Source organism: Atta colombica, unplaced genomic scaffold (genome assembly GCF_001594045.1).
Source record: "Atta colombica isolate Treedump-2 unplaced genomic scaffold, Acol1.0 scaffold126, whole genome shotgun sequence".
Taxonomy (NCBI): domain Eukaryota; kingdom Metazoa; phylum Arthropoda; class Insecta; order Hymenoptera; family Formicidae; genus Atta; species Atta colombica.
This window is the reverse complement of record NW_017259213.1, coordinates 3,933,812-3,949,949: the sequence shown is the minus strand read 5'-3', so window position 1 is coordinate 3,949,949 and position 16,138 is coordinate 3,933,812. Positions and strand designations below refer to the sequence as shown.

General features: G+C 37.8%; 3 protein-coding genes across 3 annotated transcripts in view; 1 reads left to right on the top strand and 2 right to left on the bottom strand.

Annotated features, from left to right (window-relative positions):
* Window positions 1-2,977: 2,977 nt before the first annotated feature.
* Window positions 2,978-11,207, bottom strand: LOC108694927 (extracellular matrix-binding protein ebh). The gene is made up of 6 exons (XM_018204620.1): window positions 6,990-11,207; window positions 6,317-6,392; window positions 5,482-5,744; window positions 5,196-5,351; window positions 4,788-5,101; window positions 2,978-4,673 (listed from the first exon to the last, which is right to left on the bottom strand). The coding sequence occupies exons 1-6, from the start codon at window positions 11,205-11,207 to the stop codon at window positions 2,978-2,980; spliced, it is 6,723 nt and encodes a 2,240-aa protein (XP_018060109.1).
* Window positions 11,208-13,112: 1,905 nt separating this feature from the next.
* Window positions 13,113-14,326, top strand: LOC108684088 (probable 39S ribosomal protein L49, mitochondrial). Its single transcript, XM_018188162.1, has 3 exons — window positions 13,113-13,318; window positions 13,747-13,933; window positions 14,052-14,326. The coding sequence occupies exons 1-3, from the start codon at window positions 13,223-13,225 to the stop codon at window positions 14,324-14,326; spliced, it is 558 nt and encodes a 185-aa protein (XP_018043651.1). The 5' UTR covers window positions 13,113-13,222.
* Window positions 14,327-14,574: 248 nt separating this feature from the next.
* Window positions 14,575-16,138, bottom strand: part of LOC108684089 (elongation factor 1-gamma) — a 3,604-nt gene continuing 2,040 nt past the window's right edge. Inside the window, exons 6-8 of the mRNA XM_018188164.1 lie at window positions 15,849-16,138; window positions 15,614-15,766; window positions 14,575-15,533 (exon numbers count right to left, since the gene is read on the bottom strand). The exon at window positions 15,849-16,138 is cut by the window's right edge and continues 22 nt beyond it. Of these exons, the coding sequence (XP_018043653.1) occupies window positions 15,378-15,533; window positions 15,614-15,766; window positions 15,849-16,138 (599 nt within the window). The 3' untranslated portion in view covers window positions 14,575-15,377. The remainder of the gene's footprint in view (window positions 15,534-15,613; window positions 15,767-15,848) is intronic.

Genomic DNA, 16,138 nt, shown 5'->3' with positions numbered 1-16,138 from the left:
ATATTAAGAAAGCACGTATATACAATATATGTATAATATGTATATACATATACATATATAATTAATATACATATAATAAATCTATGCTTTTATTAGTACATTTGCACGCGTTTAAGCGTACATTTATTAAATGTGTTTGTGTTTTATGTTTATATGTAATTGTGAATACACGAGTGTACGCGAAGTATGTGTATATACGTGTTAATTACGCATATTGAATATTTTTGTGATAAAATGGATACTTTATTTCGCGTATTTATACTCGTGTAAGATATATCTACAGTTCTTCAATTTTTAAAAGAATATCTATATACACATTGGATAAAGAGGAATCATTTTTTTCGCAGATGCAAGATTCTCTCGCACAAAATTGTTTTTACAAGAAACTTTATAGTTTTATCAAAATACAACAATTAAATGTATTACTGATTCAATTAACAAATAAGTGATATCTTAGAAAAGAAGTAAAACAATATAAATATATTAAAAAACATCTCAGAAATATTTGTCTACAAGAGTATCATTCAAATAATATACCTTGAAATAATTAGAATAATGATAAAAAAATTGTCTCATATTTATTTTTTTAAAGTTGCAAGCAGTTAGACACACTGAAATAATCCATAATAGCAATCCATAATCATATATGTGAATGTCTGATTAGAATATATGATTAAAAAAATCATTAAGAGTGAAACGTTCTTCTGTGATCCAAGCGCAAGTAGAACCGCGTCAAATTGGCAAATATTTTGATATTTCTATTTAGACAAATAAGTATAGGAGTAACGCAAAATAATAAAACAATTGCGACAATAATGATGACAGATAATCATAATTAGAATAATCAGCATCAATAATAAATATTTCTTACAATAAAAAAAACTATAACAATTATTTGACACGTTATTATCGATTGTTCAAAGGCATATTTCAGTTTTTGATAAAGTGAATGATAAGGTTTTCTGCCAATTATTTAATATGAACAGTGCGAAGAGAATCTCGCATATGTGTAACAGGAACGTGGAGTGGAATAGTGTAGTGTGATAATGATGTGCATTGAATGTCAAATATCGAATGATAGATGTACGCAAAAGAAACGAAAAGAGAAAATCCTCACAGTCTCACGCACATCTCGATCGTCGATTTTTACCGTCCGATCGTTCGCAATCCTACAAACGAGTTGAACGCTTCAACTCTATTATATTATAATAAGTTTTCATTATAAATCGATTAAAAACTAGAATAATGTACTCTATCGGTCTATATGTACAATGTGTATTAATGATAGTAACGTAATAAATAAGCTCAATAAGAATGTTAAATCTACACTCACTTTGCATCTATTCGATTCCCTTAAAAGTTTAACACTTTGAAAAGCTTTCCCTTCAAATTGTTATTTAATTATTTATATTCTTGTCATTACGCTCCTAAAGAGCAGGCCAATATTATATTGTATAATATACATTTGTTCGAGTCGTTCTCGTGAACACCCAAAAAGGATTTTTATGTAGATAAAAATATAATGACTTGCACCACTAGCATGCAATTACCGCATGACTATTGTATGTCCAATTCTCTCTTTAAACACGGTAAGAGGAACGAATTAGCAATAACAATCATTCAACCAGACACGATTCGATATACATTTTCATGCTTTCTTTTCCCCTTTAACTACCAATCTCCTTTTTCAAAAAATAGATATATTCGATATGTTGATTAAGAAAAAAAAATCAAGTAAGCAAATTGAATAATGAATGTCACCTTTATAATTTAAATCCTTTCGTGTGATAAATCATAAAGGAGCCTACTCATCTAATACACACATTTCCCACTACGATTCTATTATAATTAACTAAATATAGAGAAAAAAGAAAAGACGCAAGCTGTACCTTTAAATCAAAATCGATGCAATGCTGTTAAAGTGATGATTTTCTTCTACGTATGTGTAGGACATTCGATAAATCGATGATATAGCCAGTAATAAGGAAGCGATCCTTCGTGAGAAATAATCGAGAAAAAGATATAGTTTCCTGATTGTGCAAAAAAATCGTTTTCAATTAATCTTCGAGAAAGAATTTTCAATAAAATTACAAAATCCCAAAAATACAAGCGCGTACTTAATTGTATTTGAAAATAGTTACAAGTAACAGCGTCTTAATTAGAAAGGCTTCTGCTTGGGGAATCACTTTATTATGGTCCCCTACTCCTTCTATAATACAAAACATTCTAGATTTTGAGATTTTATTCTATTTGTATTGTCATTGTAAACTTCGGCCTTCGATCTTTCTATCGATTTTTCTTCACGAAAGATAACTCTATTTGCGAATTGTACCAATACTTATTAGAGACTCGAGTATGTACCTCGAGTATGTATCTACGTTTATCGCATCGAGAATCCGAATCTCATATGCACAATTACGTAATTAATGTAACGGTTGTAAAGTAACGGTTTCTCACCTACCTCCTGTCACTTTAGGCACTTTCTGTGAAAACAGCATTGTTTAATACGTTTTTCATTAATGCATTTTATAGCGTAACTTTGGTTGTTATATATGTATAATATATCGTTAGAATTCAAGTATCTCAATTTCCTCGAATTATCCTACTAATCTATCTACAAGTTTGTGATCACGATCGATGCAACAAGTATGTATAAATCGCTATAATTTGTCCCGTCTTAACCGTAACATAAAATCAATGTGTGTGTTTTGAGCGTTCAGGCTCAGTAAGTGCATCACAATGCGCTCACATAAGGCAAAAATTGCTCTCAGAGCATTGATCATAATTTTCATTATTATTTTGCTTCACTTTGGCGGCAATTTCGAGATTTGATCGATGTCAACGCGTAAAAAAGCGTACAAATACAATCTTGTATAATCGACCTTTCGTCCTTACCGCTGTGTTTCCTTCTTTTAAAAAAAAGAAGAAACAAAGAAAAAAAAGAGACTGCGCACACGTCTACTTACATCTCTCATTCTTATTTTTCAGCGGATCTCGTGACAGTTTGCGGTATTACCGTCAAAGATTTCGGGATTTTCGGCAAAATCGGAATCGGAGTGCTTGTTGTTGGCTTGGTTGTCACTTGGATCGACTTGGGCAGATTGAGGTTGTGAAGAATATTCTGGCTGGTTGTTGGGCTGTTTTCATTCGTGCAAGTAGCGGTACGCGTCATGTCACATATCAGTGGCTCAAAATCACCGCGGCTTTGACGATTCAACATCTCTTGTTGCATTCGCAAGTGTCTCTGAAATTGCTGATTGTGGCCGGGAACAGCAATTTGTGTCTTTTGGTATTGCGATCTGAAGCTTCCACTAGTCGACGATCCGTTGTTCGTGCCAGTAACAGGTTTGTCATTAAATTTCTGTCGTTTGAATGTTTGCATTCGCTTCATGTCCGACTCGCACAATTGAAACACCTTGCCGCCGCTGCTGTAAATGGTGGATAAACTTGGACTGTCTTTTCGTTTGATGTTGCCGCTACCGTTTATTGTCGCGGCAGTTCCGCTGCTATTATTGCCACCGCTACTGCCACTACCACCACTGGCACCGCCATCACCACTGCCACCACCGTTGCCGCTAGTAGATGGTATAGTCAATCGTTGCAAATTTGGAGGAGACTTTTTTATGATCGACACCCCCGAGCTGAGTTTGAGCATTCGCGGTGAATTTATTTTGGCCGAATGCGATGACGTCGCGCCGCTAGTCAATGATCTGGACATCAAACTTGTACCGGGTACGGATAGTCTGTCTTTCTCCAAAACATAACCACCGCTCAAACGGCGCGAATTACTGTACTCTGTTGCGATCGGCTCCATTATAGGTTCATCCATTTTCTCCGGACCTTCATACGATATCAGTCTGTTTTGCACCGATGTAGAGTAGTTGATCGCATTTCGCGAGGCGTTTGGCGCCAGTATTAGATCGCCAGCTCTGTAATACTTCTCCAAAAGGATCAAATGTCGTAGGAAGGAGCTTTGATTGCCGTACGGTCGCTGCAATTGCTGCCACAGATGCTTGGTCTCGCGATCATACTGAATCATCGTTGCACATTTCTCCCATCCTTGTGGCGTGACTTCGCGCACATTCTGGAACTCGATGTTTACATGAAGATTCATTTCCTCCTCGCCTGGAAAGAGCGTTCGTACGCTTATGGAGGGATTTGCACCGAGTCTCTGCACCACAGGCGCTATATCGTTATTATTATTGTTACTGTTATTAAGTCTCGGCCTCTTTGGCAATCGCGTCAAGGTAACTTCATCCATTCCGAGCGTCATTCCATTCGCCATCATCCCGTCGCATAGCGAGGAGATCGATGTGCTTGACGTATATGTATGTAGATCAAGAATCTTGCGCTTTTTCAAGTTCTCCACCGTGTTCTCGAGGTACTGAACATCCATACTACCATTCTCGTCGTTGTTCGACTTGGGGGCGCGATTCTCGTTACCCATCTCGGAGCTGCATTCCACCGTATTCTCATTCTTGTTTGGTTCCGGGGTCGACTTGTCCGACGTACCGCTTGTCGTACGTTCTGGAGACTTAGAGCTTCCACTTTTAGCCTGCAAATTTTTAATGCTTTTCTTATTCTTCTTATCCTTGGTCTGATTCGCTTGATTCATCTGTTGTGACGAATCGTCGTCCTCGTCTTCGATGTCGATTCCGAGATTATGCAGGATCCTATACATTAGAAAGTACTCCTTGTCAGATACTTGTTTTTTTTCGGTCAAGTTTCTTTTATCTCTATGCTTGTTATGTGATGTATTAGAGATCACGCTGAGTCTATATACTCACCGTTTTCGATAACTTTTGCAGAAGGCCCTGTGATTCATATTCATATTTTCGACCTCCCTATACTTGAGTTGCAACTGCGCGAAGTAACGACATAACTTGCACACAAATGTACCGGCCGCTAGTAAGACAGGGATTCCTTGTTGACTGAGCTTGTGATTTAATTCGTCGATCTCTGCGATACTCAATTGGTGAGTGTGTTGTCGAGCGAGTCGGCGTTTGCAGAGCGCGCAAGTCAAGAAGTGTCCGATTTTCTCATAATGATTAACGCAGAACGACATTGTGGTGTTTTGACTCGAATCCCAGTCTATGTCGACCTGCAATAACAATATTTCTCGTATGTATGCATAAATCGACACGCCAGTCACAAATTTTATTAAATATGTAAGCACTCGAATTACAAATATTAACCTGATTCTGAAGGCCAGTTCTTATCTTGAGCAACCAACGGCGTTTAACGTGATGCCGCGCAGGATCTCGACACTCACGAGCTGAGCACTTTGACATCATTAATTGCCTATGTTGTTTTTGCGGCTTCTGCTGCATGTTTGCCGGGCTAGTGTTCGCCTGAAGAAGCAAGATTTTAGGCAAGTTTTCAGTCAAAGTATCAAAATTAATTATACACCTAGTACGTATGTTAATTTATAATACAAAATGTAAATAAAGATTTGTAAATTGCAATAGAGAAATAACGAACCTTTCTATCAACATGACGATAGCATGCGTCGCACAGGCACGAATCTTTTGTAAGGTGTCTCTCTATATTCAAGATCTTTTTGCGCCTTTCATCAGATTTTATTTGAGCTAGATGCATTGGCGTGTCCAAAGAACCAAATTTGCCAAAGCAATAGCAACATACGTCGGCACACACACGCCCAGGATGTATAGAGAAAGAAGATGATTTCTCTGGAATAACAAGCGACTGACGATCCTTAGGTGTAGCTTCCTCATTATCGTCATCTATGATAATAAAATTGACAAGTTAGGTAATATTTTAAATGTTGCGTTTCAACGTGAAACTTTTCTTCTAATTTAGGTAATGTAAACACGGCGATATTAGTGAAAATGCAAAAGGTGGCAGGTGACTTTTAATTTAAAAGCAAACAGCATAAAAAAATAGCATGCATTGTTATAAAAATTAGGCTAAAGTATAGTTTTTGGAACTAGTGGTCTGTAAAACAAGTGTTGCACAATATTCCATATCAAATTGTAAAAAGATAAGCAAAATAATCGTTTTTCAATTAAACCATATACCACATTAAAGATTTTGCATAGTGTATATTGCATTATTAATCGTCTTAAGCATAGTAAGTTACAATGAAAACAAAAAAATGAACATGAGACGTTAATAATTTTAATTGATCAAGTATTCTCTAAACTATCCGAAATGGAAATGTGAACAATCACTTACTATACTGCACTAGTCTAAATTATCAGCTAAAATCAAAGAAAATGTGAGATTTTTGGAAAAAGGTAACCAAGGAAATAATAAGTGAGATTATCAATTTAGTTATTCCCGCAACCAGGATTACCGCAAGAATGTCTGTGGTTAGTAGTGAACTTTCGGTTCGCACCAGAGCTGCTATCTCCCAAACCACTGGTTCCAAACTGAAAAAAAAGAAATAAAATATAATTGGATTGATAAAAAAAATATATAATCAAATTAACTAACTCATTAGCTTACTATTCAATTCCCAAATATAATTCTCATTGTCAGCTCTTTCAAATTCTTCATACACGTAGGATTGAAATAGAAATCTCAAAATTCAGAAACCGTGTCATGAAGCGCACGCATTCTGATACGTGCATAAAAAGGATAAATTTCGTAAAAAGTGACATGTAATTCGCATATTAAAAATTGATCACTACATCGATAATTAAATACGATCGATGTCACAATTTTAGAATAAAATGAAAAAATAAAAAAGAAAAAAAAGGAGGGATTAAAGGACGATATATGTAGTAAGAAACAATGGCTGCGTTCAGCAGAAAAAGCAGCTTTGCAACTGTTATAAAATTCTTTAATATGATCGGTCTTGTCTTTAATTTCTCACTGGATGTAAACTCACTGGATATATAAACTAATCATATTCAAAAATTTTATAACAGTTGCAAAGTTGCTTTTTCTGCTGAACGCAGCTACTGTATGATAAGCGAATGAGTTACATTTTTTCTATACGAGCGAGCAAAAATTTCAAGTCTTACCTCCTTTTGAATGGTGTAGAATTCGGGTGAATCACCCTCTCCGTCTCCACGTCCTTGCTGTTTGAGAACCATTTTCAATGGAGATCGCGATCCTCTCTTGTCCTTGTCTTTCTCCTTTTGAGATACTCTGATGATTGTCTTTAAAGTACCTGTAGATGACTGTTCCTTCTTCTTTTGCTGATTTTGTCTCTTCGCAGCCTCTTCTAAAGACTCGAGTCCCAATAATCGCAAAATGGATTCTTTCCTCTCCTTATCTTCAGGTGTTTCCAAAATCTTCGATGTACCACTGTTGAACGATTCGCCGGATGTGGAAGTTTCGTCGGAATCCTTGTGTGCGAGTTCCGGTGTCTTGAGAGTCTTGCGTTCATTCTCCAGTATATCTATATTGTCAGATGTTTGTTGCGACACATGATTCTCGGATAGATTTCGTGAGAGTTGTCGTTCCTCGCTTTTGCCAATCTTTGCGCCGACGATCGTTTCAATATCATTTTCCGATTTGCTGCGCAAATTAGGATCTTTGTCGACTTTGTCCACTAATCCACTTTGTCCTCCTTGCTCAAAGAATCCACGAAAACTATTCGTGCGCTCGTCGCTGGCACTACCGTATTTACTCAAGAATGATCTGTTGTTTTCATTGATTTTGGCAACTTCGTTGTCCAGCAGAGTTTCCTCTTTATTCTGTTGATCAGATTTTCGCAGATCTCGCTTGACACGTTTGGTCTTGGAACTGTTGGATAATTCCTCTTTGCGTTTTTTCACCTCTCTACCGCGACGGCTGCGAGCTTGAGGCTCGAGTTCGCTGACATCTAATTCGTTGTTCAATGAATCATTTACATCTTCTGTCTTCTGAGAACTTTCGGCATCATCCACCGAACCCTGTACCATCTCATTAGCATCATTCGATACATCGGAAATTTGCGTTTTTTGAATCGCTTCGAATTCTTCCTTGATTTTTACGTCGGCGTGTTCTCGGTTGCGAAATGCAGTTTGCTTAGTTTCAACCTTCTTCTGTTTATCACGAGTTCGTAATACTCTCTTGTTTTCTTCATTAAGAAGTTTTCGCTCATCAGAATTTTTACCGTCCAAGAACTTACTGCTTTGATCTGCTGTTAGAGCTTCATTATGTTCTAGTTTTTGTTCCGGTGTACTCTCGTCCGTATTTGATATAATGCTAGATTTGTTTAGTTCTTTACAACTATTATCATGGTCGAGGTCCTCCTTGGTTTCAATATTCAGTCGATCAGAGGTGCACTGTACAGACGAAGAATTTACAGAGCTATTATTTGAATCATAGTTTACAGAAGTTGATACGTGTAATAAATTATTGTTAACTTTTGGACGTTTTGCGCTTTGCGACGTCTTACAAGACGCATCGTTGTCTTGTAATAGTTCAGTTGTGTCAGACTCCCCATCTAAACTTTTGCTTGGTGTTTCGTTTGTATCATCGACAGTTGATTCTAATAGCGAAAAGTTCTCAGGTGCTTCTTGGTTATTTTGAACCTCCGGTTCCTTATCCAATATCTTTGTATCAGACATCATCTCTTTATTTCGTATCGTGTCATTTGTAATATTTGGTAATGATTTGGCAGAGTGATCTTCCGCTACTAATCGTTCTACCTCACGAGATATACTTTCCAATGTTTCTGCTTCTTCTGAATTATCTGTAACATTCAGAGAGATTTCAATTTTTAATTCCTCTGTTTCTTTTGCTATATGTTCTTCTGTAAGTCTCTTCTCTGTTTCCTCAGGGGACATCGATGCAGACACTGGTAAACCTACAATATCATCATCCAAAATTTGATCTTCTGAAATCGTTTCTTCGTTTGTAGATTTTTGCATATCCGCTACAACATTCTCCATGTTATCCGATCTTGGAACTGTTTTATTTGGTGTCCTATTCGATTTTCTCGTTTCATTATTGCTGACACTATCAGTAAAATTTTTATCATTGATTCTCGGAGACTTCCTCGTAATCTTCTTATTTTCGTCTAATATCTTCGACTCGGTGCTACTGATATTGGCGCCACTGGTTGTACTGCAACTAACGTTTTCTTTTTCTGGCTCATCTACATTCTTGTACGATTGTTCTGCAGTATTACTATTATTTATATTACATGTAGACTCGCAGTTACTATGTACGTCATTAATTCCGTCATTATCGGAGGATTTGTTTTCTTGAACATTCTGCGAATGTGTCTCTGCTTCCCCGATATCAAATTTGACTAGTTTCTCTTCAATCTCTTTGGCAGTGTCGGCCACTTTTGGTACTGAATTTTCTGAATTTTCTGACGTGATTTCATTTTTCGTAACCGTAGACTTATCCTCGTCAGTATTGTCTTCCAGTCCCATTTTCTGAGATTCTGTACTGAGTGGTGCGACAATTTCTTCAATCTTAGGCACGTCAAAGTTTTTACTTAATCCAAGACCTTTTTCCGGACCAAAGATCTTATTTTCAATGGATTTAGCAATATTTAATTTAATGTCTTCAATCATTTGATCTATTTGTGATTTTGAGTTGCCGTCCGATTTATCTGTACTGTAAAAGGAATTGACTGTTTTCTTCATGTCTATGTTTAAACTACTTCTGCGACCCTTAGATTTGTCTGTGAATTTGGCTAAAATGTTGTCCCTCTTCATTTGCTCGAAATTATTGAGTTTCTTTGAATCTTCTTGCGTTTCCGTACATCTGGGCACTATTCGCACGTCTTCGATTTTAATATCATCGTCTTTCGTCGCTTCGCATTCCGTAGTTTTAGCTTTAGTTTTTGAACGTAGTGTAGGTCCGGTCTCGCCTGTCCTGTCTGCGCGATCGCTGTTATTGTTGTTTTCTATTTCCGATCCGATCTCAATATCCTCTTCAAAATTAAACGCTTCATCCTTGGAACAAATTTCCTCTTTGCTCGATGCTGCAATATTTTGTGATTCATTACAACCAGGATCCGAAAAGCAAGAGTCGATATTTATATTACAATCCGAGATATGTTCGATCGAATTATCTGAAATAACAGTTCCATCCGAATTTATTCTGTGTCGTTTTTTAGGATCGTTATCTGCGGAATTTCCCAAATCTGACAATTGACGCTGCTTTCCATTTCGCAAACTTCTTTGAGATGGTTGCTCGATATTTCTTTCGACTTTCGATCTTTTTCTCAATTGAATGGCATTCTGAAGTCCTTGATCCGTTTCTATAGATTCTCCGTCTGATGTACCTTTGGTGTCATCGGTATCAGGTTCTTTCTTTATCTCGATGTCGCAGGCGATATTTTCATCTACCAACATTTTCTTACTTCTTTTTGCCTTTCCTTCAGCCTTCTCTGTAACGCTTTGTTGACTTTCAACTTCGGAGTCACTTAACATTGAAGCAATGACTTCGTCTATGGTAAGATCGATAGAATTCTTGTTATCTAAAATCGTCTTTGGAAATTTTTCAACACTAGTATTGCTTCTTGCACTAGTACCGCAATCTAATTCCTTGCCAGTGCTCTTCCGGTTTTTCCCACTCTTGTTATCAGTCTCCGTAACTTTTACAAGACTGGAACTGTTCTTCTTCAAGTTAGTTAACTTGACTGTTTTGGCACTCTTAGACAAAGAATCTGGATTTTCCGTTGTCTTTCCTTTCTTGCCAAGTTTTGGACTGACTTTAGCACTTGACGTAGCACCAGCTTCTTCCTTATTTTGAACGTCAGATTTGGTTTTTTTGGTCCTGAGATTACTCTTGGCACTTTTACTTGGTGTTTCAGTCCCTTTACCTTCGTTGTCCCCGTTATTTGTCTGATTTTCTGAAAATTTCTGAGCGATATCTGTTGCCTTGGCGGTCGAATCTTCCGACTGTCGAACTTTCTTCGCACCCTTGGCACCTCTCTTAATGTCAGGAGCTATCCTGTTGGTCACTTTCTTGGTAACCTTGGACTTGATAAGATTTGTCTTAGTTGCTCTTAGGTTCTGTTTGCGTTTCAGATTTTTAAGAGCATTCCTACGCGGTAAGCTCGCCTCTATTTTTACAGGAAGTTGACTACCTGTCGCTACTGTATCAAAAATCTCTTGTGCCGCAAGCTGCTGTTTTACATTCAGCAATGACTTGCCTTTCTTATTCTTGACCTCATTGGATGGCAAGACGGAATCGTTACTCGCCTTCTGTTTCGATTTGGAAGGCGCTAAGGGTTTCTTTTCCCTGGATGCCATCTCACTTCCACCCACATTGGGCTCCTGTAACGTCATTTACAATGTACTTTCTCAACAATTATCTAAACTCATCGTCGACAAATTACTTGGCAAATTATTACAACAACCATAGTTGCAACCATTTATAAAATTATTACTTATTTAGAATTATTGTAGAAAACAATTTCGAATGACTCAATGGAAAAATCATTGAAAGAGAAAGAGAAAAAAACTTGGAGCAAAACATTTGGTAAAAGACAAAACGATAATTACGAAAAGAAACTATGTGAGTATATGATATTTGTAAATATCCATGAAAAGATGGATTAGCGTAAAAGTAAAATGGCGAGTCAAAATCCACGTTTTGCAACGGCAAGGAGCCGTAGCGTGCGCGCGGGCGCGCGATACCATTTCGCGGTGTGAAACGCACGCAAGATTTAGCGAGGCATAATTGAAGGAGAGCGCGAGAGAAACATCGACGGAAGGGCAATAGTGAACAGGGAGCTAGAAAAGTGGCTGCACGACGCGGCGCAGCGTCGAGTCCGTCGAGTCGGAGTAGACAGAAAATAGGAGAGAGGATAGCGGGGTTGCTAGATGCGGCCCTGGCGACCAGAAAAATTACGTGACAAACTTTGCGTTAACACACACGGATGCACGGAGCGCCTCGCTCGGTGCGCTCAGCGCTCAGCGCTCCAACAGCTCGGCTGACTCGTTCGAGCCGCTCTCGCACGGCTGAAATATTTCACATGATATCTCGGCTTACGTTAATCTGTTCGCGACAATTTCGCGCTCGCGAGAAAGCGCGCGTCACATGCTAACTATCGAACCGAGAAATCCGCTCGGGACTCTCCGGGAAGGTCGTGAAATCGTCGCGCGAAATGGTGATGAAAAAAATCGCCACGAATAAACAAAAGGTCGAAGCTCGGCTCGAACTTTCGGGATGATATCTTGCTGCGACGGGCCCGAAGCGACGATCGATCGCAGGCCCTCTCGCGACCCCGACGACGGTACTCACCTTGGGGACTGAAAATCCTGCCGTAGGTCCGTGATGATCGCGAGTAAACGCGAACAACAATCCCCGTGGAAAGAACAGTCCCGTTGCAGGGTGTCTATGCGCCGTCCCACTGTTTCCCGGCTACCGCCACCTGACGGCCGTGGCGTGCGACTTGTCCCAGGAGCATAGTCCGTTCGCGATAACAAGGCGTTACTTGCTCTGCTTGGTCGTGATCGCACCCTGCCTGCCGCGGGTCTCGTCAGTTTTCACTAGGTTAAAAGTTTCACCTGGGGGGAGGGTTTTGCCACCCTCGGTCCGGTCGTGATGGTAGACACTGCGGTTGCGCCACCGACACTCTCGACAACGATGATGCGGGTTGGAAGAGAGTTGCACTGTCGGGCGACGTCGGTCGTCGCGACGCCGGCTACTAGGAGAGTAGCGACAACGACGACCACTAGTTACATTCACACCTCACTTCACTTCGATAATCACTTCACTTTATCCCGCCGCGTCGCGTCACCACCTCGCGTCACCCCGCCTCCAACTCCACCATTCGAGTGACTCGGGTCGGGAAATGAAACGCTACGGTACGTGCGTGCTAACTGATCCCGCGTTACAGGTTACAGTACTTTACAGAGCGCGGATTTTGTACACCGTAAGCACACACCGTAGCTCGTAGCGTGGCGAGCGCTGGCTGGCGTTGGCGAGCACGCACGACCCACGTTCACATTCACCTACCTCGTCGTCTGATCACCGTCGACCTGTCGATGTCGTCGACGGCAATAGTGACCCGCGCGGGTCTGATACCCCAACGAAAAAAAAACGAATGTCACGATAATGCCGCGAGTTGGCACGCGGTTGCCCGCGATACGAGACTCGCCGCGGTCCAGACCTCCAGACAGTCCAGACTCGGCCCAACTCGGCTGTAGTGACGAACGCTGACGAATAGTGACGAGTTAAGGTGAGAAAGAGAGAGAGAGAGAGAGGGAGAGGGAGGACGCGTCCGCGTCCGCGCCCGTCTCGTCCGTACGGTGTTCATCTCAATGGCCGCCGACCCTTATTTACTAAAGTTTTCAAAATGGCGACCCTTCGGATTCTCGCATGCGGTAACCTCGTCGCGGTCTCGAATTTTGTACAATTGTTGAATCGTGTCACGATTACGCGAGTCTCTCAGGTATGTATCGAGTTTCTCCAGACGATTTCATGCAATTCTTTATGTCCTTCTTTCATTATCTGTTCTTGGGATAATTGGAACAATTTCGTTCAAGAATCTTTTGCATAGTCGTCAATTTTGTTTGTAGTTTTCGACTCAATTCTCCCAAGATTTCCTGTATGTTACAATTATACGAGTTGTTTAATAGTGAAGTGAGTTATTTAGCGACGAATTGTTTAATCGATGAATCTTAAATAAAGTGATACATATTGTTATTTATTTTTACAAATGTGTATGAAAATTATAATTTTTATAAGTCTAGGATAAAAATGCAAACTTTTTGACATTTTTTATCTAATAATGCAAAATTCAATCAAATTGATAACAAAGTTGATTATGATAAAAAATGTGAAGTGTTTCCCACAAATCATTTTCATCATTATTTCTAGATTCAACAGAGATGGAGTAGTTACAAATCATCTTCAAAATATAAGACACCTGAAGATTACACAGATTATGAGATTACCAAAGATGAAAACGAATGGAAATATGTAGAGCGTTTACTTCCATACAAAATTATACCTAATCCACCAACTATTGGAAATAAATTCCCATCTGGCTATAAACCAGCATCTGGTACGATAATTATAAAATAATATAATTATAAAATATATTTCATTTATATGTTTCATTTTTTGCATCAAAAATACATGAAATTTCATCTCGGAGTAATGATTTTTTCTTATTTTAACAGCTTCACCTAAGGATAATCCCTACTTCATAGAACGTACGAAAAATTACATGCAGCCTGTGTATTTGTACAGAAATCCCAGAGGAACTAAAAGAGTTACAGAAATTACTAGAATTCAAGGAAATATATGGAGTTTAGAACAAGACATGAAGCAATATGTACAAGAACGCACGGGACATAGAATTGCTAGCCAGATAAATGAATTTGCGGGTTTAATTAAACTTAAAGGTGATTATGTTAATCATGTTAAAGAATGGATGAATACGAAAGGTTTTTAAAAATAACTGGTTTCCATAATAAATTATACTTTGTAAATATATAATAAATACTGAATCTTTGTTACAAAATAAGTTATTGTATTATATATTTAATATTGTCTCGCAAAATTATCCTAATGCCTTGTAAAAATGATTTGTAAGTTAATGTTAAGTAAATGTTTTCTTGTTCAATTATAGAGTCGTATTTCATGTTCCTCATTTGTCAACATGCAAATATTTTTACTTATTGGGGGAAATAGAAAGCATAATTTTAGGACTTTAACAATATCCAATTTATTTCTGTGAAAATACACGTTTGTATCACAATATCAAAGAAATTATTCATACTTCTTTTTAAAATGCGTTAAGTATGTGTTAAGTACATATATGTTGCATATATAACAATTTTTAATTAACTCTCAATATGAATATTATACAAATATCAAAATCAAGATACAGTATCTTTCATATGAATTCCAAATTAAATCACTGCAACAAATATATATGTATATATAAAACGATCCTTAGTAATAAAATTATTACATTTTTCATAAACTTAATCTAGAGTGCATAATATGGATATCTTTCTCTACTTGTGCATGTATATCTTCTTATTCGAGATTCATTCAATTTGAATTAACAGCTCGTATTAATTTGTAAGAATGACAGAGATAAATAAAAAAAAAATATCGTGTCATCGAGATGAAAATAAATAATTTCTTAAAACTTTCCAAATGATATATAAATCTTAATATGTACTTTTATATATTATATATCGTATGTGCGTGCACATATATGTACATACACGTATATACACGATAAAATCTTGTATATATTTTGGAAACTAAAAATACATATGAAGCAATATATGCCTATATGGATACAAGAAATTTCATATTTAGAGAGAAAGGAACATGTATTTAGGCAAAAGAGATCTCAGGTGATTATCTTAAATACAGGGTTTTTAAAGAGCGCATGTAAATCTTTTCTGATATTTTATCATTTCTTTAGATTTATTTCATTCGAATAGATTTTTCTGTTTTTATTTTGTCTCCTTATTTGATGCAAGATTTTACTTGAAAACTTTTCCTTGATTGAATTTACGTCCCTCTTTGTCCGTGCCAACCCAACTGAAATATTGCTCGACCAATGTCTTTGTTTCTTCCTTAGATGGATCAAGCTTTGTCCAACTATAAGATTCGAAATCCACTTGCCAATCTGGACTCAGCTAGAGAAAAAGAAAATATTTTTACATTTTAACACAAATATCCTCTATATATTCCATTTAAGTGCTTCTATAAAACTTACTGTAAAAACAAGGTCTTGTCCTCGCCAGACCCAAATGCCACTGATCGTATTGTCATTGTCTTCCCCGAATATACAGCAACTAGCAAATGCACCTTTTCTCAATGAATCTAATCGTTGATACATACCACTGATTAAATTGCAGGACATGAAAACCTACATAAACACAAAAACACACATGTTAATGATTAAGTATATTTTTCAATTTTTTTGAAATACTTCTCAAACATCTGCATACCTTCGTTAATTCATTATTATACTTATATTCGCTAAGCCAAATACTATAATTTTCCGAATCAAACTTTTGCCAGAAGTAAGGAATTGATTTAGATTCATCTTCGTTGGAGTAAAATCGTTTAAAATCATCAAGATCGAATGAGCTTTTAGGCATCGAAGCAAAGGGATTCTTTTTTTTCGGCTCGGCGGCTAAAGCCTCCTCTGTTGCATCAGCTTCATCTTCTACTGCTGCAGTCTTTTCTGTTACAACTTTACATTCTTTCTTAGACTCCTTAGCTTCCTTTTTAGATT